This window comes from Hemibagrus wyckioides, linkage group LG19 (assembly GCF_019097595.1).
Source record: "Hemibagrus wyckioides isolate EC202008001 linkage group LG19, SWU_Hwy_1.0, whole genome shotgun sequence".
In the NCBI taxonomy this organism is placed as follows: Eukaryota; Metazoa; Chordata; class Actinopteri; order Siluriformes; family Bagridae; genus Hemibagrus; species Hemibagrus wyckioides.
This window is the reverse complement of record NC_080728.1, coordinates 15,692,501-15,717,500: the sequence shown is the minus strand read 5'-3', so window position 1 is coordinate 15,717,500 and position 25,000 is coordinate 15,692,501. Positions and strand designations below refer to the sequence as shown.

The following is a 25,000-nucleotide window of genomic DNA, read 5'->3' as shown; positions in this document are numbered from 1 at the left end:
CAGCTTCAGGCATCCTAAGTTCAATCCTGAGCTTGGGTTTATCTTTCTATGGAATTTTTCATTTTCTCCTTACATGAAATGACAGTAGATGGTTTAGCGAGGCTAAATTCCCCCTGGGTGTTAATAAATATGTGAACGTGTATGTACATGGCTCTCATAACAAGCTTTGTGTGTACTGGTGTACAATCCAGGGTTCATTCCCGCCTCCTGTCCAGTGTTCCCATTTTCAGTATAACATAGACTGGGATTTATTAAGCTGGTGAATTAATAGGATATTAACAATTCATGTTCTTTCCTCTAGAGAGAATGTTGTATGTGAAGAGCCCATAAACAGAGAGGATCCCCCTTCAGAGAAGGGAAATTTCCAGGAAGAATCCCTTTAAGAGGCTATGATGTTTTGATATTGCCTGATAATCCTGCTTTTAGTCAAACACTGTACAACAGAACCATATCTCTTTTCCACCACATTGTTTTGACTTTGTATCCATCAAATATTGAACTATTTTTCTGTTGAAAGCAATAAAATGGAGTTTACTCTTATACCTGACTATGCACACAGTGCTGCAAAAGAAAATGGATGCATGTTGATGTTGGTGGAGTTTTTTGGACTCTGCATTTAAAAGGTTTCCCCTTCCCTAAAAGATAAACTATGGTATGATAGCTGTAAATATTTTTGTGCAAATAAAACAAATCAGACACATACATTCGAAAAACTTTAGATTTCATTTCAGCCTCTATTTTTTGGGGGCTTTCTTAATCGGCAAACTGTTTACACCCTCATTACCTTTGTTTGGAAAAGTTTAAACAGAGTTGTCTGTTCCTCCAGCTCCGAAGCATCATGGTGCAGATAAGCTGGCTGTCCAGAGAGAAAGAGCGAGGGTGGGAGTGGAGCTGGAATGGCTATTTGTAAACCCGAGATACATGTGCACTAAAAAATGCTGTCAGGAAGGAAGAAGCCTGAGACCCATTCAAACAAGTTCCATATGTGTGAAGGGACTCAGGGGACTCATTTTCAATGTCTGCTTAAGATGGACCCTGGACATGTCTTTTCTTCCACTAATGTCACGTGTAGTTTAGTACAATAAATTATTGTGAGTTGAGTTGCTGAGTTATAAATGGTTTGGGATAAGCTCTAAGTCATTTTAATATTCTCTAAAATTCTCCCTCTGCAGATGTGTAAGAAGAAATGATGGCCATGCTGAGGAAGAGTAAGTACCAGTTTTTCGTTGTGTGGAATGATCTGCATTTGTTCTTGAACTGTGTAGAAAAACAAAGTGTAAAACTCTGGGAGGTGCATGGTTATACAAGAATAATCAAAAACAGGGGGTTGTGAGGCAACCCAGTGCAGAGCAGAGTTACTTTTACCTCCCCGAATGAATTATTTTTCTAACAGCATGTCCCAAAGTGTTTCATTCATCTTGTATCACAGCAGTTTGCTAAAAAAAATTGTTCGAATAATTTTTGTTTAAATCTCCGCCATGTGTGTATGTGGAGTTCCCATGTTCTCTCCATGTCTCTGGGGTTTCCTCTGGTTTCCTCCCCCTGTCCAAAAGACATATATTGTTGGCTGAGGCATCTCTCAGTTATCCATAGTGTGTGAATGTGTGTTTGTGTGTGTGTGTGTGTGTGTGATTGTACCATTTGATAGCCTGGTATCCTGTACAGGGTGTAGCCTGTCTTGTGCCCCTGAGTCTCCTGGGATAGACTCCAGGTTCCCAGAGACCCAGTAAGATAAACAGTGTAGAGAATGGATGGATGGATGGATGGATAGATGGATAGTGCCTTGTGCCCAAGTCTCCTGGGATAGACTCCAGGTTCCCAGAGACCCAGTAAGATAAACAGTGTAGAGAATGGATGGATGGATGGATGGATAGATGGATAGTGCCTTGTGCCCAAGTCTCCTGGGATAGACTCCAGGTTCCCAGAGACCCAGTAAGATAAACAGTGTAGAGAATGGATGGATGGATGGATGGATGGATAGATGGATAGTGCCTTGTGCCCAAGTCTCCTGGGATAGAATCCAGGTTCCCAGAGACCCAGTAGGATAAGCAGTGTGGAGAATGGAGGATGGCTGGATGGATGGATGGATGGATGAATGGATGGATGGTGCCTTGTGCCCAGATTCCCCTGGGATAGACTCCAGGTTCCCAGACACTCACTAGGATAAACAGTGTAGAGAATGGATGGATGGATGAATGGATGGATGGTTGAATGGAAGGATGGATGGAAGGATGGATGGATGGATGGATGGATGGTTCCTTGTTCCCCGAGTCTCCTGGGATAGACTCCAAGTTCCCAGAGACCCAGTAAGATAAACATTACAGAGAATGGATGAATGGACAGATGGAAATAAAGAATGTCCTATAATACTTTTTAATCCATTTCTAGTTACATGTAACAATATCCCTTACAATAATTACAGTCGCTGTAAACAGTTCCCTCGCTCGCCTTATTCATTTTTCTCTCTTGAAGACAATTAACTCACATTACAGAGAAACTACAAAAGCACTCCTCTCTTCTATCTTGTAGATTTTTCAGTGGTAGACCTTTACCTCTAAAGCACTGACACGAAATGGAGACTTTTTCCATAACTTCTAAATAAAAGCCTCCTCACAGACAACTTCACATTAGTCTGACAGATAATGGTAGATAATAGTTGCAAAGGAAAAGTTTAGCAAATGGTCATTAGTTTTTGGTTCAGTTCAATCAGCTCCAGCTCAAGCTAAAAGAATAGGATTTGGAATATGAGACACGAGCGAGACGGAGAAACACAGCTGTAGAGAGAGAGCCAGGGATCTTTCTGTGCTCTGACGTCATATTATACTACTCTCAGAGCTGACATTGTGTTTAGTGTGTGTGTGTGTGTGTGTGTGTGTGTCTTGGCTGTTGCAACGTGTATGAGGTAACCATCAAAAAGAAAGTCCATCTTGTGTATGCAAGTCAAACTCCTCCTTGTAAAATTATAAACTAGAATTAAACCCTGAGTGTTTGTTTTGCAGAACGATGATGAAAATGCTTTTGTAACTTCGTAGTGATCATGAAATGGAGATTAAAAACTTGATCACATGCCATATCTCGTGACAAATTTGGCTTTGTGCCGGTTCACCTCAGGAGTTAATGTTCTGTTCAGATTGGCTTTGGATACAAGTCACTATCACTGAAGAAGGTTAAGAAGAAGCCAGATGTCTCTAGTCATACTTTTATCTGCAGTTTATTTGTCCAAATTTCCCAATATCAAACGCAGAACCCCGAAGGCCATGTTCTCATAATCACAGTAGGGATTTATTTGATTTAAGCGTGATTATATTTCAGACAGCAATTTTAATACATATTTTTTTATAATATTATAAAGATGAATTTTGTTCTAGAAACGTCCACAGATCTGGGCTTTGTTACAAACCAGTGCTGCAATTCTCCCATGAACTGCAGTCATTTCCACAGCATTTAGATCTAAACCCAGTGGATTACACTGATGATGAGAATCCACAAACACAATAACCAAGGACTGAAGCAACTACAGACATTTTATACAGAAGGATAATAGTGGATTTTGGATTTCTTATAGAAATCCCAGTGCTTTTATTTGGGAAAATGGCTTGCGCTAAAGGCAGGGGTGCCAATAATTATGGATAATGGGTTTTTGATTGTTTCTCTAATATTTTAATACATCATAAATCGAACAGACAGATAAATATGTTTTTAACATTTTATTCGGTGTATCTTTACTCAGTCATGTTAGAGGTGGCCAGTATTTCTCAGCAGCTCTGTGGAAACTGTGGAATCAGCTGTTTTTCTGTGACCTCTAGTGTCTGTGCTCTGTAACACTGACTGTGTAAACCCTGTGATATGGAATAAAAGATGCTGGGGTGTGCTGTTACAAGGAAATATTCACTGACAGGGTGATGAAGGGCAATGAAGCCTGAAACAAAGCAGAGCTATCACCCTGAAGTTGATTATTTTCCAGTAACAGCACATTCTGAAGTGTTTCGTTCCTTTGTTTACCAAAATATCTGCTGTTGATGATTTATTAATGAATGAAGCCTCATGTTTTTTTGTCCATTTATAGAGGCAGTTAATTTCGTGTTGTGGCAAAACAAGTCCTGTTATGACTGTTAGAGACAAGAATGAGAAAATTAATCAACACCTTCTGACCAATCAGAATTGAGCACTGTGGTATGTCCAGTCTGTATATACACCAATCAGCCATAACATTAAAACCACCAGTCTAATACTGTGTAGGTCCTATTGTGCCTCCAAAACAGCTCTGACTCGTCGAGGTATCGACTCCACGAGACCTCTGAAGGTGTGTTGTGGTCTCTGGCTTTAGGAGAGACCTCCATGGATCAGACTTGCTTGGTCCATCACATACTGTACCAGAGATGCTTGATGGGATTGGGGTCTGGGGAATTTAGAGACCATGTCAACACCGTGAATCTCATTCCTGAAGAATTTATCCTGCTGAATTATCTCCTGGCACTAAAGGGTCTACTTTGTATCTTTGCTTGAAAGTGGTAGACAAATTTAAATAAATAAATAATAATAAATACATTTTAACAGCCCTGTGAATGCAGCTGGATCAGTTGTTTCTTAGTGACCTCTAGTGTCTGTGCTTCATAACACCATCTGTGCAATAAAGAATAAGACATGCAGGAGTAACATGTCAGAACCCATGTTTTCCCACTAGAATCTTGTCCAGACCATCGCACTGCCTCCACCGGCTTGCCTGCTTCCCATAGCTCAAATTCAAGACCAGGCCATTCCATCATTAATATATTCCATCCTTTGACAGGACATGTTAGCGGCATTTGTTCTCTGTGTGTTCCAGTTAACCGAGTGCTGTCCATGTTACTCATCCTGATGGCCTTGGCTCTGCTCTACAGCAAAATGTTCAAAGCGCATCAACCAGAAAAACCCTCAGGTATGTATAAAGCTCAAAATATTAAGCAGGAAGTTCAAGCCTGTTGTTTATCATTGCTGTCACGCTGCAGAGCTCAGAGAGAACAAGGCCCTGAACCGAACCGTGGACGCTGAGACGGAGACAGACATTCCCGTTGTGATCTGTGCGGCAGAAGAGCGTCTCGGTGCTGCCATGGCGACGATCAACAGTGTGTACAGCAACACGCGGGCCAGTGTCTTCTTCTATATAGTGACTTTGAGGGATGCTATTAAGCTGACAAGGTGTGTCATGTTATAACAGACCCTGTGTAGTGTTATAAATCATAATCAGTGACATCGAGACATGACCTTTGCTTGTTCTTTTCTCTACCTCATCTCGAGCAGGCAGTACATTAAGAAAACCAAGCTGAAGCAGATCAATTATAAGATCCTGGAGTTCAATCCCATGGCGTTGAAAGGCAAAGTGAAGCCAGATTCATCCAGACCAGATCTCCTCCATCCTGTAAGCACTGCTTTATAAATTCTTTCTTCACATATCCCATCCTTGGGGGTTGGGGTCAGAGTGCAGCCCCCCTAGAGCAGGTGGGTGGGTTGGGGCCCTTAATCAAGGGCCCAATGGTGTCAGCTTAGCAATGCTAGGGCTTGAACCCTGATCTTCCATTCAACAACCCAGAGCCTTAACCAGTTGAGCGACATGGAGAGGTTTTATGTGGAAGGAAAATTTGTTCAAGATAGAAGCTTTAGTTAGATTGAACAGTGAAAGAGCGCCACTGATGGTTGGAACAAATAATACACACACAGACAGCTACAGAAGGCAGGGGCTGATTTCTTTTTAGCCAAGACTGTAGATTGTTATGTGATTAGAAAGAAAAAGTAAAGGGCTATTATTTCTGTAACACACCAGCAATTATTATGAAAATTATAATCTTATAATAATTGTGTATGAGGTGTATTATTTCCTGTATCGCTAAACAGCAGGAGGCTAATACATTATGTGTACAAAATACGGATCACAAATATTAACTGTAGCCCTATGTGATGCAGTGTTGTACCTCTTGTGTGTGTGTCGCAGCTGAACTTTGTACGGTTCTACTTACCCCTGCTTGCTATCAGCAACCATAAGAAGCTTGTTTACCTGGATGATGATATCATTGTTCAAGGTATGAGCCTTTTAGTCACGTGATACACTGCACAGTCATTTATAAGCAATTAAACCTGACATCAGTAGCAGGAAGTGGTTTGTGTTTGTGTGTGTGAGTGAAAGCTACAGGGAATTAATTTCATGAGTGAAACCCACAGGAGATATCAAGGAGCTGTACAGTATCAAGCTCCAGTCAGGACATGCAGCAGCATTCGCTTCAGACTGCGACCTGCCTGCTACACACGAGATGGTGCGCAGTGTGGGCATGCAAGTACGTACTCGTGTGATGTCCAGCACTGAACATAACCTTCATAACCTCTTACCTCTATGTTTTTTCTGCAAGCGAACACAATTTCATGTTCAAAAACCAACCATTTTTTTTGCTTGTATTGTTCTTGCCAGACATCCTACATGGGTTTCCTGGACTATCGAAAGCAGGCAGTTCGAGAGCTGGGGATTAACCCGAGTGACTGCTCCTTTAACCCTGGTGTGTTTGTGGCTGATATTGAGGAGTGGAAGAAGCAGAAGATCACTGTCCAGCTGGAGAAATGGATGAGCGTGAATGTTAAGTGAGTCCAAAACCCAGATTTTCTGTGTGCTATCTAACCCTCTATCTTTAATATTTGAACCTTATAGCTGCTGAAATTTTCCCATATTCCCCTTTTCTAGGGAAAACCTTTACAGCAGTGCCATGGCAGGCGGTGTAGCCACTCCTCCGATGCTCATAGTCTTCTACAACAAATATACAAGGATCGACCCTAAGTGGCACGTCAGACACCTGGGTATATTAAAACACCTTCTTCTGTCTGTTCTTATATAATCTTCATTTAGCAAACACAGTGAATTTTTACAGCTTTACATGGAGGAACAATGTAATGTTCCTTTACATGGAAACTACACTCAGTGTCAGTGGCATCACTGAATGCTTTGTAATAACATTTAAATACAAAGTCAGTGAACAGCAATGGTGTTTTTTTGGAAATAGTACACTGCCCCCTACCCTCTGCTATTTCTGAGGGGTTTTGGTGAAAACAGCGAGAGAGAGAGAGAGAGAGAGAGAGATAGAATGTTTGAACATTTGTCAGAGATCTCATAGTTACAGTTGTTAATATAAGGAGAGAAAATAAAATGGACAATTTCCAGTTTACGGTATATTATACACCGATCAGGCATAACATTATGACTAGTGAGAGATGACGTGAATAAGACTGATTATCTCCTCATCATCGCACCTTTTAGTGGGTGGGATATATTAGGCAGCATGTGAACATTTTGAGTTTGACAAGGGCCAAATTGTGATGGCTAGACCACTGGATCAGAGCATCTCCAAAACTGCAGCTCTTGTGGGGTGTTCCCGGTCTGCAGTGGTCAGTATCTATCAGAAGTAGTTCAAGGAAGGAACAGTGGTGAACCGGTGACAGGGTCATGGGCGGTCAATTCTCAGTGATGCACGTGGGGAGTGAAGGCTGACCCATGTGATCCGATCCAACAGACGAGCTACTGTTGCTCAAACTGCTGAAGAAGTTAATGCTGGTTCTGATAGAAAGGTGCCAGGATACACAGTGCAGGACGGGTCAGGGCTGTTTTGGAAGCAAAAGGGCGACCAACACAATGTTATGCCTGGTCGATGTGTATATGGAATAAACCAGTAGTCCTGATATCTGAAGATAATCAATTGATGAAAGTTTTCAACAGCACTGTGGTATACAAACCCTTAAAGATTTACAGTTGACTTTTCTCAATATGTGAACTTCATAAAATTGTTAAAATGTCATTGTTAAAAATGTTCCAGCTAGCTAAAATTCAACTGGACTTATGTAAGTGAAACACAAACCAATTAAAACTCCTTAATTTCCCATTATCCCCCTCAGGTTGGAGTCCTGATGCTCATTATCCCCAGTCTGTCCTTCAAGAGGCACAGCTGCTTCACTGGAACGGTCGCTTTAAACCCTGGGACTACCCCTGTGTTCACATTGACCTCTGGGAGAAATGGTTTATTCCTGACCCCTCTGGAAAATTTGTTTTGTTACGGCCTGAAACTTAAAAAAAAAAAAAAAACCCAGACACTTTTATATGTACTAAATAAATCAGCGACTGAAGACTAGGAAGTGGTTCATATGTTGACCTACTGACTGGAAGAGTTCAAATCCCAGGATCACTAAGCTACTGCTGCTGAGCCCCTGAGCCAGGCCCTTAACTGCTCAGTTGTATAAATGAGATAAATGTAAGTCACTCTGGATAAGGGGGTCTGCCAAATGAAGTAAATGTAAGACATGTCTTTGTAATTGATTATACAGTGCCTGAAGACAACAAAGCTGTAAATCCTAAATCAAAAAAATTACTCAAATACACTGTGCTACTCAACGTGTGGAGCTCAAAATAATCATGTTTTAAAGGAAATGGTAAAAGTGCCATGCAGTGGATATGGCTAGGTTCATTTTCTGCCCTAGAAATGCTTGAACCCATAGAGTGAAAATGACATCATTCCGAGTTCAGACTTTCCACTTCCAAGTCAAATGCAATAATAGTTTAATCAAAACTGAACCAGATGGAATCGGTTGAAGAAAAGAGAAAAAGGCCAGTATTTCTATGTAATTGCAGTTCATTTCACAGGCAGTAGGCAGTGCTTAAAACCGTCCCTTTAAAATGTAACATGCCATGAGATTCCTGGTAGATTAGCAGCCAGACATCTCCATCACCCTCTCCAGAACTAACTGGAACTGGTGCTGGGTGACTGCATTAACCATACAGTAACAATTAAAGTTTGGAAATAAGATTCTGTACCTGTCCACACAGGTGCATCACCGCTAACAATAAACACGTCTTCAATCTTTGTAAAAGACCACTAGGGGGCAGAGCTGTTCCAGAAGCGAAAGTGATCAGACCAGAGGTGAATTACAAGATCCGACGTCACTGCATTACGCTGACCTTGCACTAATACAAAAATGAGGGTTTGTATTGGAGTATCTTATGTCGAGTTTGAGATCCGTGCCGTGAATATCCTGAAGCATTACTGTAAAAAAGCCAACTGATGTTTCATTTCAATAAGACAAGATTCCTTTTTGGAAACATTTAATAGTTCACATGACAGGAATTCAGCACTCCATAACCAGGTCAGTTAAATATTAACAAATTTACAGTCATGAGGAATGTAAAAAAAAAATCAAACAGAAAAAGCAGCTCCTTAAAAAACCAACCCGAATCCGACCCAACTTCCCCAACAGATAGACAAGGCAGCCACTTGGGATCCAGACTCCACCCTGTCTCTCCACCCCCCTTCAAAACCCCTCCCCTTGTTCAGAACCTCTTACAGCTCGTCCTTCTCTGTGGCTTCCTGAAAAACAAAAGACAAGATATCAGTTGTAGAGAAATAATCTTATCCCCCTTTCTGTCTACCCACAGCTAGACTCAAACACTCTGCAGCGTTAAATAAATAAATAAATAAAAACTCACCTTATCTTCAGCATCATCTGCTGCAACCTCCTCCTCATCTTCAGCCTCCTCTTCCTCTGCTGGTTCCTCAGGCTCCTCTTCTGGCTCTTCTTCAACCTAAGCACACGGAACCAATGTGGAACATTAAAAGCAGGACAAACTTCACGTGTCCAGTGTACTAGTGTGATGATCTGGCTCATACATGTGCATGCGTGTTGTACTCACCTGTTCACTTAGGTCAACATTCATGCTAAGCCTGAGCATGCGCTCTATCCTCTCTCCATAGGCCTTGGTGTCGGCCAGCTGGTAGCCTGAGCGCAGAGTGGCGGTTTCGAACAAGACCACGGCCAGATCAGAGGCTGTCTGGTCATCTTCATTAGCCTGTAAAGATAATATTCAGCACTGAAATAGTACATTTACAGAGTAATATCAGAAATAATAATGCTAGTAATAATAATGCTGTTTTGACCAATTAAACTGTATTTTAAAAGTAAAACAAATTGAAATTCTGGTATTTAAAATTATTTCAGTAACCGCATTTTAATTCCTTTAATAGACCAAAAAAAAGGTCAGTCATACTTACAGTGACTCTCTTCAGCATCTCTTTAATGAGGGGATGTTTGGGGTTGATTTCTAAAGTTTTCTTCTGACTTGCATAATAACTGGGAAAAAAAAAATTAAAAAAAATGTAGATTTAAGTTAGAATTTAATATACAGACCAACAATCTGAAAGCATATTAATAAGGATTAAAAAACTTGGCAGTATGGTGTTAGAGGACAATAATCAGTGAAAAGGCAGTCATGAAGCAGAGCTACTGCTATCAGCTCAAAGACTTTCCAATAACAACAACAAAAAGGGGTCATCAGTGCTGCTGCCAGTGCTGACTAATCAGAACTGAAAATTCAGCACTGAGGTATCATTTTAAATCCATCACTTAGGACTTTTACCATATACCTACTTTGTGGAAATGTCTTTTCCTGTCTGATACGCCTGCGCCTTCATGATCCTTTCCATGTTTCCAGACCAACCGTACTGACTGGCCACCAGAGCACAGGGAGAACTGGTCAGTCTCTGGGACAACACAGCTTTCTCAATCTGCAAGAGAGAACGCCACATATTGATCTCATATTCCTAAATCCCTGCCTTCACGTTAATCGTAGGGAGGAAACACGGATAGACCGACACCCAAATGCTACACGCTCATGGATTTTACCTTATCTTTCAGGGACTTGTCCTTGAGCCATGTGGTGAGGGGTTCAAAATCCTTCTCCTGGGCCTCTCTCTTCTCCTTGGCCTTTTCACTCTCGTCGAATTTGATTCCTTCCTTGGCCACGTTCTGGAAGCGTTTGCCATCAAACTCAGGCAGTGCCTGGATACAGTACTCATCCACAGGCTCAGTCAGGTAGATGACCTCATATCCCTTCTTCAGCAGCCTCTCCACAAAGGGAGAAGACTCAGCCTAGAGCGGGAAAAACCCCCAACAAAACTTACTGAACGTTCACATTCGCTTCAGTGTCTATTTATAGAGGTCTAAATTTGCATGCTTATAGATGCATTGGATATTATATTGTCTTTACCTCCTTCCTGCTGGTTCCTGCCATGAAGTAGATCTTGTCTTGCTTCTCCTTCATCCTCTCGACATATTGTTCCAGACTGGAGATTCCAGAGTCGCTGTGAGAGGTCTGGAAGCGCAGCAGTTTAGCCAGCCTGGTTCTGTTTGAGTGGTCTTCGATCACACCCAGCTTGATGTTGGTACCAAACTCTTTCCAGAACTTGTCGTTGTACTGCTCCTCAGCGATTTTCTTGATCATGTCCAAAGTCTTGCGGACCAGCTTCTTGCGGATGACCTGAAAAAGGGGAACACCACCATTTAAGCGTTGCTCTAACTGGAGCAAACAGTTGACCGGTACTGACTGGAGTATGTATTTAAAGGAAAGTACATTTTTAACAAACACTGATGCTTCCTCCATAGTATAAACCTAATTGTGGTATAGTATAACTGATCGTGGTGACAGAGGGTTTGTGAGAATAGACAGCCTTTGGACCGCTGTACACGTCACAGCTGTAAAAGTGAGACTAGCCTGAGATACTGGCTATCAATAGACTTGGTTTCCTCATTTTCGCTCACAAATTTTCTTTAGATGGCTCTGTGCTTTATATTTGTTTTTCTTGCACTTGAGCTGTGATGTGATTGGTTGGGAGATAAAGTGTTTGTCACACGGTGTAAGAGAACATCTAAAACATGAAAGGAGGAAACGTCCCTTCGCTTAAAAAAAAAAAAAGCAGAAAATGCTAATTTTGTGAATACAGCAGTAGAACAGCTCAAGTGCGTTTTTCACCAATTCTCACCTTCAACAGCTTGTGCTGCTGCAGAGTCTCTCTGGAGACGTTCAGAGGAAGATCATCGGAGTCCACCTGAGAGAAGAGATCAGAGATTAAAGAGCTTATAGCTTGGCATTTTTTCATGTAGTGTTATATAAGGAAAGGTTATAGCACTCACCACACCCTTGATGAAATTCAGATATTTGGGCATCATATCGTGGAAGTCATCGGTGATGAAGACTCTGCGCACAAAGAGCTGTAACAGAAAGCGGTTTGAGGTCAGGGAAATGAGAGGTTCAAGGGATTTGCTTCTGATCTTCTCCTACGTGGCAAGTTACGATCATTTTAGTTTGAAATCACATTACCTTGATAAAGTCATTCTTCTTGGAGCCGTACTCGTCGAAAAGACCTCTGGGGGCGGCTGCAGGGACAAACAGGATGGACTTGAAGGTGACCTCTCCCTCAGCTGTGAAGTGGATGTGGCTCAGAGGCTCTTCATTGTCCTGTACGATGAAATTCATTTTTAAAATAATGAAGCTAGAAAGAGACAGTTGTTGATAAGACCATGTTAAATTGAATGTGCAGGAGACTCACTCTTGAGAAGGTCTTGTAGAAAGCTTTGTACTCATCCTCCTCTACCTCCTTAGCAGGCCTCTGCCAGATGGGCTTGATGTCATTCATCAGCTCCCAGTCCCACACAGTCTTCTCCACCTAAACAGAAAAAAATAAAGATTTAAACAGGTGCACAAGACTTGTATACACAAATATAAAATTACATGGGAGTAGCTAGCACAGATTTGGGATGCAGATCCTTGTTTTTACCTTCTTGGTCTTGGGTTTGTCTTTATCCTCCTCCTCTTCCTCCACCTCAGCCTCTTCTTCAGTAGTCTCTTTCTCTGCCTCCTTCTCGGCTTCCTCCTCCTCAATTGGCTCTTCCACCGTTTCAGTCTGAACAAAAACCCAACTGTGAGCTTATACAATAAATAAGTAAATAATTACATAAATTTGCCCCTGTGCAATGATTACAGACCTTGCTGCTCCAGACATAGATGGGGAAGTTGATGAACTGTGAGTATTTCCTCACAAGGTTCTTAATGGTCTCCAGCTCAAGGTAGTCAGATGCCTCTTCCTTCAGGACCAGACTAAAAAGCACAAGAACAGTGTTAGCTTTACATTTAAGTGGTGGTCAGGGAATACATTTCATTCTACTTCAATTTCTAGTGATTTTACTAACAAATGATGACAAACCAGCTGCACAAAAAAGATAAGCAAAAAGAAAGAGAGAGGGAAAAAAACACTCCTTGTGTCAATACGAGAAAGAAACCCTGTATGAAACCCATGCTCTCTTGGGTCACACTGTATCTGTGGGATTATCAGTATTCTTCCACAGCACTAACTGAGTTTAAATGAGATTCAGTGTGAGCAGGAGTAGGGGTCCTGGGATGAGCACAACAACATATTTATGATTACAGCAGGAGATTGTTGCATTACTTACGTGATGGTGGTTCCTCTGCCCAGAGTGTTGCCTCGTGGGTCCTCAATGACTGAGAACTCGTTCGAGTCGGACTCCCAGATGTGCTGCGTGCCATTGTTGTGCTTGGATGTGACGATGACCTTGTCAGCCACGAGGAATGCAGAGTAGAAGCCGACTCCGAACTGGCCAATGAGGTCAGAGGTGGCCTGGCCTTCGGACTGCATCTCTGTCATCTTGTTGAGGAACTCGCTGGTGCCAGATTTAGCAATAGTACCCAGGTTCCTCACAAGTTCCTCTTTGGTCATCCCAATGCCAGTGTCAGTGATGTGCAGCATGTTCTTCTCCTTATCCGACTGAAAAAGAAGAAATTTGGGAGTCAGTTTCTTCTCATTTACTGGCATAATTGTACAGGTACTACAGACATCATGCTCAATATCATATCTGGATTGTCCACTGTAAAGGAAGCCCTTACTATCTGCTTTACATTGTCTAAACTTAACAAATTTGGACTGCTTTGCAATGCAAAATATTACCAGATGCCCCACCACCATTCTCAGGTTTCAGTACTGAAAGCTCTACAGCTTTTACAGAATAGTGATGGTCCAGAGAACACACCTTAATCTTAACGGTCAGCTCTTCATTCGCAGCGAGAGCATCTTCATTGGTGAGGGACAATAACCGGATCTTATCCAGGGCATCAGAAGCGTTAGAGATCAGCTCCCTCAAGAAGATCTTTGGGAAAAGATCAGAACACAACAGGAAAATTACGTTAACTGCCATGCAAATAAGAGGAAACGGATAATTAACATTCATGCATCTTTGCCTCACCTCTTTGTTCTTGTACAGAGAGTTGATGATCAATTTCATCATTCTGTTCACTTCGGCCTGGAAGGCAAACTTTTCCGATTTCTCCCGAAGTTCTTTAATCTGTGCTGCGTTTAGGCCATCGAGCTGAATGGCTTCTTCTTCCCTGGGTGGAGGAAAAGAAAATCCCAAGACATCTCGTTATGGTGAGGATGCTGAACAGGAAGTCTATTATGACACAACCTGACCATCTAATTGTTTGAAAAGCCTAATATTTACTCTAGCGATTCTAAAAGATTACAGAGAGTCAAATAAAGCCTTTGACCAAATACAAGAGTCAGGCATCGCAGTGGGGTGTAAGAAGTCCAATTACAGGTGTAGGACACTAACCTCTGAACAACTTCATCATCTGTCCTGGATCCATCTCTGCTCTTTCCCAGGTCATCCTCCACTGTACCATCAACATCGACTTCATCGTCTGCCTTAACAGATGCTGTAAGAAAACAAGACAAATGAAACACAAACACAGGAAATGAGTGAAGGCCCAAAAACCAAGCAATTATAATATAGAATGGTTAAAAAGGTGCTCTAGTACTCTTAGACATTTCAAGGACTCAAATACACGTGACTCATATGAAATCTGTAAATAAATCAATGAAGCACTAAGAGATACACACAGAGACTAAGTAATACTGAGTTAACGTTAACTAGTACTCCTTAATCTTCCCAATCCAGCATTGTCCAGCATTCAAGTATGCAAACCAGCTAGCTAAACTAGCCTAGCAAGAAAGACTCTCAACAGGCTAACAAAGAAGCCCAGGAGTAGTAAACCTTTAAAAATGTATGTTTTATATATTATTATTAATAATAACAAAACAGAGGGAAAAGACACGCACGAGGAACCTTGTCAGCTTGCTTAGCTAGGCTTTCTGAGGAAACTTCTAGAAGCACATGCAAATGAAGCCCTTCTGCAGCGGTCTCGAGACACACACAAATATTAAAATTTATATTCTTATTATATATTTTAATGAATGAAAAGCTAGAATATTCATGTGCATATTCTTTATTATATTATTATGAGTTTTAACCGGACTTTAATACACTGGATTTTTATCTCCCGATGATTGATGCTCCTATATGAAGCTTGGTCAAGTTCAAGGCTACATGCAACACAGAGAGAGGAAAAAACACTCTACTTACTGAACACAAGCAGTGCACAGAGAAGCCCTAAAATCCATAACCGCTTCATTTTGGAAGCAGGAACGTGTTATAACACACCGGAGGACAGGTTCAAGCTGTTAACACACACACACACACCACTCCCGTGCTAAAATCCCACACTACTGCTGCCGCAAAAAAGAGAGAAGTCGGCTTTATGATATTCTCGGTTCAGAGGCGATACGCGAGCAAGACTGACCAATCACAGCTCCCCACGCACAACACTGGACCAATCACAGAGCGAGTTGCGGACGCGTTCGGCCAATCGTCGCTTTACATGTCCGATTTCACGTGGTCTAATCGTGGCCTCTCTGGATTGGCTCAGGTGTGTGTCAAGCACGCGCTGCTTTTGGAGACTCTGTGCTCTCGGGTCTGATCTGGAAGCGGTTTTGTTTCCTGACATGGGAGGCGTCTAAGTTAATGCAACTGATCTCAAATGAGTTTTCTTCCTTAAAAACCTCCATTTCTGGAGGATTGTGACACCCGGATTCATCGCGTCTAGCTGTGTCCACCTTAACAACCAGCTGTTGCTATGAGCTTATCTTGATCAGGATCAGTGACTATAATGTGATTTGGGAACATGACAGTCTACTTCTCAACACTGATCTAATGATAATGATAATTTAACAAGCTTCCAGTCTTCTTCTTCTTCTTATTTGGGCTTTTCCCTTCAGGAGTCTCCACAGCGAATCATCTCTCTCCACCTATCTCTATCTTCTGCATCCTCAACACTTGCACCCACTAGCTTCATATCATCATTTATTCCATCCATATACCTCCTCTTTGGCCTTCCTCTTTTCCTCCTGCCTGGCAGCTCCATGTCCAACATTCTCCTACCAATATACTCACTCTCCCTCCTCTGGACATGTCCAAACCATCTTAATCTGGCCTCCCTAACTTTGTCCCCCAAACATTCAACATGAGCTGTCCCTCTGATGTAATCCTGTCCAACCGTGTCACTCCCAAAGAGAACCTCAACATCTTCAGCTCTGCTACCTCCAGCTCTGACTCCTGTCTCTTCCTCAATGGCACTGCCTCTAAATCATTCACAAGTTTCCAGTCATAATGTTTTAATTTAGTTAACCCAATTCTCTATTCTGAACTGTATTAACGGGCCAGCCTTCACTTCCCACGTGCATCAATGAGCCTTGACTGCCCATGACCCTGTCACCAGTTCACCACCCTGGAGCACTTTTGATAGATACTGACCACTACAGACTGGGAACATACCACAAGAGCTGCAGTTTTGTAGATGCTCTGATCCAGTGGTCTAGCCATCACAATATGGCCCATGATGAGAAGATAATCAGTGTTATTCAATTCACCTGGCACTGCTCAGTATGTTATGCCTGATCAGTGCACATGTGTGCTTTTTGACATTGTCAGGAGTAGAGCTGTTGTGTCTGCCTGCCTCAGGGTTTGATGCTCTGGATGTTCTTCAGAGACTGTGGTTCATGAGGTTCCTAGGAGATTTCTGGCACAGGCAGCTGTGGCAAGATCCGAGTCATGTGGTTGGCTGATTGGATGGGCAGCTGTACAGGTGTTCCCTGTGTGTGTGTGTGTGTGTGTTAGTTCTATAGTTGTATATCCCCTCATGTATATGTTACTATTTTGCTGCAGGATGCTGTTTTGTAGATGACTGCTATGTTCATAAATGATTTTTAATGGAAAATAAGTTGCCTTTGGTTTGAAATAAATAATAAATTCAAATAAAACATTATTAGCATTAGAAAAATGCTATGATTTAAGAGAAATAAAACATTTCAGGGTCGGGCCTGTATGTATCTGAAAAGAATCATTTGGATTTGCAATATTATATACCTTAAGTACACTATATTGCCAATAGTTTTGGGACATTCCAAAGGTGTTCTATCAGGTTGAGGTCAGGACTCTGTGCAGGCCAGTCAAGTTCCTCCACACCAAACTCAATCATCCATGTCTTTATGGACCTTGCTTTGTGCACTGGTGTGCAGTCATGTTGGAACAGGAAGGGGTCATCCCCAAACTGTTCCCACAAAGTTAAGATCATAAAAATTGTCCAAAATGTCTTGGTATACTGAAGCATTAAGAGTTCCTTTCACTGGAACTAAGAGGCCGAGCCCAAACCCTGAAAAACAACACCTGAATTCAATGGTTTGGAGGGGTGTTCCAAAACTTTTGGCAACACCGTGTATATTTATATACTGTTAGACATAAAACAATAGTTTAATGTTTGCACTGTATGTATGCTGTACTGTTTGTGCTATATATATTTTTAACTGGCTCTTTCTTGACTGCTTTTGCATTACCTACTGATCTTTTGTGAGGCACCAGAAACACGTGAGTAACTTTCATCACATCTTCCTGGTAGCACTGGACACAACTGCCTCTCTATGGACAGCACATTATATCCTCACCCATGGCAAGTCCATTCATCATATCTTTCTGGTACAACTGGACACAACTGCCTCTCTATGGACAGCACATTATATCCTCACCCATGTCAGGTCCAGCTTATTTATAAAGCCTCAATTAGCTTTAGTGTAAAACTACAAAGAAATGAATAAATAAATACTTTAAACAAAACACTTGCTAACAACATGCAAATGAATTCAGGCTGAATTGAATTTTGTACATTTATGTTTTTACAGGTATAATCTGGCGGTAGAGTGAGCCAGGACGAATAAGGGCAGATAAGTGTATGTTACTTCACTCCAGACTCCATTGATGTCAATCTACATTTTAAGATAACGTATCTCCATATTTTCCATTGAAGCCTGGTGTTCCTGTTTAGCAGCGTGAACTGAGCTGTACTCACAGCTAAGAACTGAAGTTGTGCTCTTGAGTGACCATGGGTTTAAATCCTGATGATGCCACTGAGTAAAAGAGTGTCTAGTAAAATCTGTCTCGTTGGCAGCCATCTTGGCTGCAATCATTATCAGAAATAGTAAACATACTCATATTTCAGCAAAATGCCCTGTATCTGTACGTATGTCAATGTAAGAATCTGATAAATCAGGGTTTTAGCGTTTAGGTCTTAACCAATAAGGCTATTTCTAGTTTACTTATACTTGGGTAATGTGGCCACCTTATTAATACATACATCTTTTCATCATTGACCCGTCTCTAATCATAATGCCTCATAAAAACCCGTGATGTTAACTAAGACTAGTAGCTTTTATTCATTTGTGAAAGATCTGTAAATAAAATATTTGCCTGATCTTATCTTAAAACCTTTCTGTAAAGGAACCTGTAGGATGTTTTCTGTACTGTTCAAATCCAGGTGATGGACAGAGTTGTGACACGGTTAACTGTTTTCTCCTCAGGACTTCTCATTCACTTTAACAAGACTCAAGATGCTGAGAACTGTTCTCTGCATTGCCAAGATTATCATGATCCAAAAAGCCTTATATCCAACACTGACCAAGCTTGGCATCCGCACACAGTGATAGATAGATAGATAGATAGATAGATAGATAGATAGATAGATAGATAGATAGATAGATAGATAGATAGATAGATAGATAGATAGATAGAACTTTGTCATTGCAAAGTACAGGTACATAGCAACAAGATGCCGTTTAGCATCTACCAGATGTGCAAATAGTAGAAACTGTGCAAATGAACAAGTGTAGATAAATATGTAAATATGTACATCCATAAATAAGGCTATGTCAGAATGTGCATAGAGAAGTGTTAACAGCAGATAAAGTCTGAAGTGTAATTATATACTGTGCAAAAAAATGTGTGCACTGTGTACACTGTATGTACAACAGTAACAAAAGTGCACTAAAAGAAACATTTACACCTGAACTGAAACTGTTAATGTTGGTTTTAGCAGATATGAGGAAGGAAGATGGGCTGATAAGAAATAGACACGCTTGATAAGGATAAGCTTGATAAATGGAAATAGATAATAGACATCAGAATCATGCATGCACAGGAAATGATATGATGGTGGTTATGCAGTGTCATTTTATATGGCTATATATATATAAAAGGACACACACACACACACACACACACACCCTTGTCCCCTTAGTTTCAGTGAAAGGAACTCTTAATGCTTCAGCATACCAAGACATTTTGGACAATTTCATGCTCCCAACTTTGTGGGAACAGTTTGGGGATGACCCCTTCCTGTTCCAACATGACTGCACACCAGTGCACAAAGCAAGGTCCATAAAGACATGGATGAGTGAGTTTGGTGTGGAGGAACTTCACAGAGTCCTGACCTCAACCTGATAGAACATCTTTGGGATGAATTAGAGTGGAGACTGAGAGACAGACCTTCTCGTCCAGCATCAGTGCCTGACCTCACAAATACGCTTCTAGAGAAATGGTCGAAAATTCCCATAAACACACTCCTAACCCTTGTGGAAAGTCTTCCTAGAAGAGTTGAAGCTGTTATAGCTTCAAAGGGTGGACTGACTCCATATTACATTCATGTGCATGTAAAGGCAGACGTCCCAGTTTAAATATTTATTAATACAGCTTTGGAAAAAAATGAGACCACTGCAAAATAATCAGTTTCTTATGTTTTTTCTTCCAGGTTCATGTATTGGTGAGATGAACAGTTTTGTTTAATTTTTTGTGAACTGCTGACAATATTTCTCCTAAATTCAAAATATAACTATTGTTATTTAGAGTGTATATTTAAAGGAAATGGCAACACATCAAAATAACCCAAGATCATGCAGTATTTGCAGAGCTTTAATAAGTCAAATAAAACAAAATGCAAATAATTTGTAAACAAATTGTTAATGCTTTGGCTAAATAACATTAAGAAATCAGGGCAGTGGTATCTTATTTTTTTCCAGAGCTGTATGTAAGAGGACACACACACACACACACACCCTTTTCCCCTTAGTTCCAGAACTCTTAATGTTTTAGAATACCAAGAAATTTTTGACTATATATATATATATATATATATATGTGTATATATATATATATATGTGTATATGTATATATATGCGTGTGTGTGTGTGTGTGTGTGTGTGTGTGTGTATATATATATATATATATATATATATATATATATATATATATATATATGTATGTAGTGTCGCCCTCTTGTGGCTGTGTTATACAGATACACAGATGTGAAGTTCAGAATTTCTAGGTGAAAGAATGAAAAAGAAAAATGCAACTCAATTTTACAGTTTTTTCCCTATAAATCAAATTATTTTCCTATACATATTATAGTCACTTAATTGTGATAATAAAATAATATTTGCACAATTTAACTCTAAAATGTGTTGCTGGCATCAACTTTCAAGAGCAGACAAATACAAATTAGAAAATTTATATAAACATGTAAGTTATTTATTTATTTATTTATTTATTTATTTATTTATTTATTTTTACACTTATTTCATTTGGTAAAGTGGATGTATAGTTTGCACCACATTATACACCAATCAGACATAATATTATGACCACCTGTCTAATATTGTGTTGGTCCCCTTTTGCTGCCAAAACAGCCCTGACCCGTCCTGCACTGTGTATTCTGACACCTTTCTTCAGCAATTTGAGCAACAGTAGCTCGTCTGTTGGATCGGATCACACGGTCCAGCCTTCTCTCCCCACGTGCATCAATGAGCCTTGACCGTCCATGACCCTGTCACCGGTTCACCACTGTTCCTTCCTTGGACCACTTTTGATAGATACTGACCACTGCAGACCGGGAACACCCCACAAGAGCTGCAGTTTTGGAGATGCTCTGATCCAGTGGTCTAGCCATCACAATTTGGCCCTTGTCCCTTGTAGTCCCTTGTAGTCCCTTGTCAAACTCGCTTAAATCCTTACGCTTGTCCATTTTCCCTGCTTCTAACACATCAACTTTGAGGACAAAAATTTTCACTTGCTGCCTAATATATCCCACCCACTAACAGGTGCCATGATCTGTGATCCATCACCTGTTAGTAGTCATAATGTTATGCCTGATCGGTGTATAAGAATTCCGCTGTAATCAGTATAGTGACAAGTATCTTGTATATGCCTTTATGAAGTTGTAAATGTATGCTTGAAGAGGTCCATTAAAATCTAATAACGATGCATAGACTGGCTTTTGCTTACAATACAAGATTATAACTCAAAATAGTATACAGATTATACACTAACTAAGCCCTTTCACTATGGAGTAATTAATTAATTAATTAATTAATTAAGGAAGGAAAGACAGAAAGAAAAAAAAGACGAAAGGAATGAATGAGTGTAATGTATTTTTCTTTCTTTTTCTGTCTTAAACATTTCATACAATAAATCGAAATATATCTTATTATTTTTTTTTAATTGTTTGAATATGTCCAGACTTTTATTTTTTAAAATAAAAGACTCTTAGGTTGACAACCAGGAAGTGTCGTTGTGGAAGGAGTGTCCGCAGCGCGCGTGGCCGTGATGGTTGTGTCGCTGCTGATTTGAGACAGCACTTAAAACAAGAATATTTACAAAAGGAAGAAATATGGAGGCCACGGACACTGAAGGCGTGATGTCCAGTCAGGTACAGTGTGTGGAAGGTCATGTCAGTCGTGTGGTTTGTATTTAGACCTCTAGCCAGCTCGTGAAACATGTCCGTTTAGCACGGACAGAGTGTTTTCTTTAATAAATATTTAATGACGGTGTCTACTGAAAGAACAAGTTTAACACGTGGTATAAATGGACACGGACGTGGTCACGGTTAGGTTTGTAAATGTAGAGGGATAAAGGTAACGGACACCGTGTTACCGAGGATGTGCACGTGCGTGAAAAACAAAAGTTGCATTCAACAAATGTTAAGCGAAGCGGTCTTTCTGTTCCGTGTCCTGCAGGCATCCCGAGAAACCCCGCCTCCTCGGCTACGATTGGATAACAATTCATTCGTACGAACAGAACACCAATGAGATTTGTCTGTTCAGTGGGATCGGCGTACTTTTGGCCGATCATATTTACAGGAGGCGGGACTTGTCGATATTTAGTTATGGGAAGAGATTTGTTTCCTTTTATTCATATAGCAACTTTGCAAAGCGATTTACGAAGTATAAAAATGTGTTTTTTGGTATTCAAGTTATGTATTATTAATTAATTAATTGATTGATTTATCGATTAATTGATTGGTTGATTGTTCAATCGATCGATTAGTTGGTTAATTATCGATTATATGATTGTTTAATCGGTCAATTCAGTGGTTAATTGATTGATTGATCGATTATATGAATGATTGATTGTTCAATCGAGCGATTAGTTGGTTAATTATCGATTATGTGATTGATTGATTGTTCAATCGATCAATTAGTTGGTTAATTATCAATTATATGATTGATTGTTTAATCAGTCAGTTAAGTGGTTAATTGACTGATCGATTACATGAATGATTGATTGTTCAATCGAGCGATTAGTTGGTTAATTGACTGATCAATTATATGATTTATTGATTAATTTATTGATTGATTTTAGCAACACTTTCAGGGGCATCAATCCATTTTGTTTACTATTTGTTTACATTTCAGTGTGAAGTGGGTAATAAAGCAACCGGAAAGTTGTCACCTGAACCAGATGAAGATGAACTGCAGGGCCATGAAGTCATACCTGATCCGGGTGTAACAGAGCAAATGGAGACAGGTGTGTCTGGGACTGTGGAGATGGACTCTGTGGGCCATGGAGTTGTTTCTGAGACGTCTACAGCTGAGATCACTCCAAACCTGAATGAGGCCATGGAGACATGCATGTCTGAACGGGACAGAGCTCAGCACCCTGTAGAGAAAGATTCTACAGGCCGTGAAGTCGTACCCGTGACTTCGGGACCAGCAGAGGTCACCCATCACTCAGAGGGGAAGGAGGAGATGGAGTCGAGTGTGTGTGAACAGAACGGAGATCAGCACTCTGACTCTGAGAAGAGGACTGTAGAGAAAGACATAGTGAGTCCTCTCCTTGGGGGAGGAGGATCTCTGGCTCTGCTAGGTGTGCAGTATAGAGACGGGAGCTCAGACGACGTCTCGGACAGGTGAAATAACACATCACAAGCTGTTTTTATTTATTTATTTAAAATCTTGTGCTCATGGGTTTGGTAACAACTAAAAGTTGAGGTGCTTGTGTCTATAACACAGCATGATGAAAGTTAAAAATTAAAAGGTATTTAAAAATGTCCGATTAATAGAAACAATAATCCCCTGATTAATCAATTATATTATAAAAAATAATCGTTAGTTACAGCCCTAGTTGTGATGCACTATATTGCCAAAAGTTTTGGGACATCACTCCAAATCATTGAATTCAGGTGTTGGGCTCGGCCCCTTAGTTCCAGTGAAAGGAACTCTTAATGCTTAATTTTGGACAGTTTCATGCTCCCAAGTTTGTGGGAACAGCTGGGGATGACCCCTTCCTGTTCCAACATGACTGTATACCAGCGCACAAAGCAAGGGCCATAAAGACATGGATGAATGAGTTTGGTGTGGAGGAACTTCACAGAGTCCTGACCTCAACCTGATAGAACACCTTTGTGATGAGTTAGAGCGGAGACTCCAAGCCAGGCCAAGACTGGGACGTCTGCCTTTACATGCACATGAATGTAATATGGAGTTGTCCCGCCCTTTACAGCTATAACAGCTTCAACTCTTCTGGGAAGGCTTTCCACAAGGGTTATATAAGGTAAGTGTGTTTATGGGAATTTTTGATCATTTCTCTAGAAGCGTATTTGTGAGGTCAGGCACTGATGCTGGACGAGAAGGTCTAGCTCACAGTCTCCGCTCTAGTTGGGAGCATGAAATTGACCAAAATGTCTTGGTATGCTGAAGCATTAAGAGTTCCTTTCACTGGAACCAAGTGAGTTCAATGATTTGGAGGTGTGTCTCAAAACCTTTGGCAATATATTGTATAATTATGGTGTATAGATGACGTACAATTCCCAGATATAACTGGGTACAGTCTTCTGTAACATCCATGACATTTTTCTTTTTTCTTTTTTTAGTTCATATATTACATAAGCAATCACATACAAGCATAAAATAATATTATTTTTTTTCTTTCTTAGTGATTCAGACTCCTCTTCATCTACATCTTCCTCATCCTCGTCTTCCTCATCCGACCCCGTCATCATGAATGAATTTGAGCAGGATGAAGGGGAAGGTGGTGCTGCTCCTGGGAAAAAAACTGCACCGTTAAAAACTCAAGATGAGCTGCTTATTGAGGTGAGCGAGTGTGTGGAGATCATGTCGAAAATGTACTCGGATATAGAGCTATCATCACTGTTAGGTCATATTGGATCTGTACTGTGTGTAGGACCTTCCTGCAGTGGAGAATCTGACCATCGGCCTTCCTGAAGACACCGACATGGAGCCAGTTGGAATCATCTCAAGCATCGTGGATCAACTCGGTATCTATCTATCTATCTATCTATCTATGAATCCAAAACTGATCCCACAGTTGCCATGGTTACAGTGTTTGTCACCTGCCTCACAAGCTCCATGATTGATCACTGGCAGCTTCATGAATGTGGACGTTACATCCCGATCTAATATTTTGTTTCATTTTCTAGTTATTATTGAATCTAAAAAAGACACTCCACCCCTGAACGAAGACAGCATCTTATTCAGCAAGGGCAGGGTGTCTATCGGCAGGGTACGTGCCCTACTCATGAATTTCATATGCTTTTAGAATTTATTTTTTCCTGAAAGACATGACCAGCTGTGAGATTAAAAAAAACCCATTTGCTTTGTCTGATTGCCGACTGTGGAGCTACTGATCAGACATAATC

At 40.7% G+C, this 25,000-nt stretch overlaps 3 protein-coding genes across 4 annotated transcripts in view; 2 read left to right on the top strand and 1 right to left on the bottom strand.

Annotated features, from left to right (window-relative positions):
• glt8d2 (glycosyltransferase 8 domain containing 2) overlaps positions 1-8,952 on the top strand; it is a 13,086-nt gene extending 4,134 nt beyond the window's left edge. Inside the window, exons 1-10 of one of the 2 annotated variants that reach the window (XM_058416684.1) lie at positions 953-1,091; positions 1,173-1,208; positions 4,826-4,918; positions 4,989-5,178; positions 5,281-5,398; positions 5,969-6,056; positions 6,196-6,308; positions 6,440-6,606; positions 6,707-6,819; positions 7,909-8,952. In XM_058416684.1, coding sequence (XP_058272667.1) covers positions 1,187-1,208; positions 4,826-4,918; positions 4,989-5,178; positions 5,281-5,398; positions 5,969-6,056; positions 6,196-6,308; positions 6,440-6,606; positions 6,707-6,819; positions 7,909-8,081 — 1,077 coding nt within the window. In that variant the 5' untranslated portion in view covers positions 953-1,091; positions 1,173-1,186 and the 3' untranslated portion in view covers positions 8,082-8,952. Of the gene's footprint in view, positions 1-952; positions 1,092-1,172; positions 1,209-4,825; positions 4,919-4,988; positions 5,179-5,280; positions 5,399-5,968; positions 6,057-6,195; positions 6,309-6,439; positions 6,607-6,706; positions 6,820-7,908 lie in introns of those variants that run through there. The other variant, XM_058416683.1, reaches the window with a different exon arrangement.
• Positions 8,953-9,092: 140 nt separating this feature from the next.
• Positions 9,093-15,443, bottom strand: hsp90b1 (heat shock protein 90, beta (grp94), member 1). Its single transcript, XM_058416682.1, has 18 exons — positions 15,271-15,443; positions 14,461-14,563; positions 14,095-14,236; positions 13,882-13,998; positions 13,288-13,619; positions 12,823-12,934; positions 12,615-12,740; positions 12,387-12,503; positions 12,158-12,295; positions 11,971-12,048; positions 11,820-11,885; positions 11,048-11,317; positions 10,684-10,929; positions 10,429-10,565; positions 10,053-10,131; positions 9,695-9,850; positions 9,491-9,586; positions 9,093-9,371 (listed from the first exon to the last, which is right to left on the bottom strand). Exons 1-18 carry the CDS (start codon positions 15,317-15,319, stop codon positions 9,345-9,347), a joined length of 2,391 nt encoding a protein of 796 aa, XP_058272665.1. The 5' UTR covers positions 15,320-15,443; the 3' UTR covers positions 9,093-9,344.
• A 6,181-nt stretch (positions 15,444-21,624) lies between these two features.
• The window catches only part of naf1 (nuclear assembly factor 1 homolog (S. cerevisiae)), a 7,534-nt gene continuing 4,158 nt past the window's right edge, over positions 21,625-25,000 (top strand). The window contains exons 1-5 of the mRNA XM_058417777.1: positions 21,625-21,772; positions 22,758-23,251; positions 24,278-24,434; positions 24,526-24,619; positions 24,782-24,864. Of these exons, the coding sequence (XP_058273760.1) occupies positions 21,734-21,772; positions 22,758-23,251; positions 24,278-24,434; positions 24,526-24,619; positions 24,782-24,864 (867 nt within the window). The 5' untranslated portion in view covers positions 21,625-21,733. The remainder of the gene's footprint in view (positions 21,773-22,757; positions 23,252-24,277; positions 24,435-24,525; positions 24,620-24,781; positions 24,865-25,000) is intronic.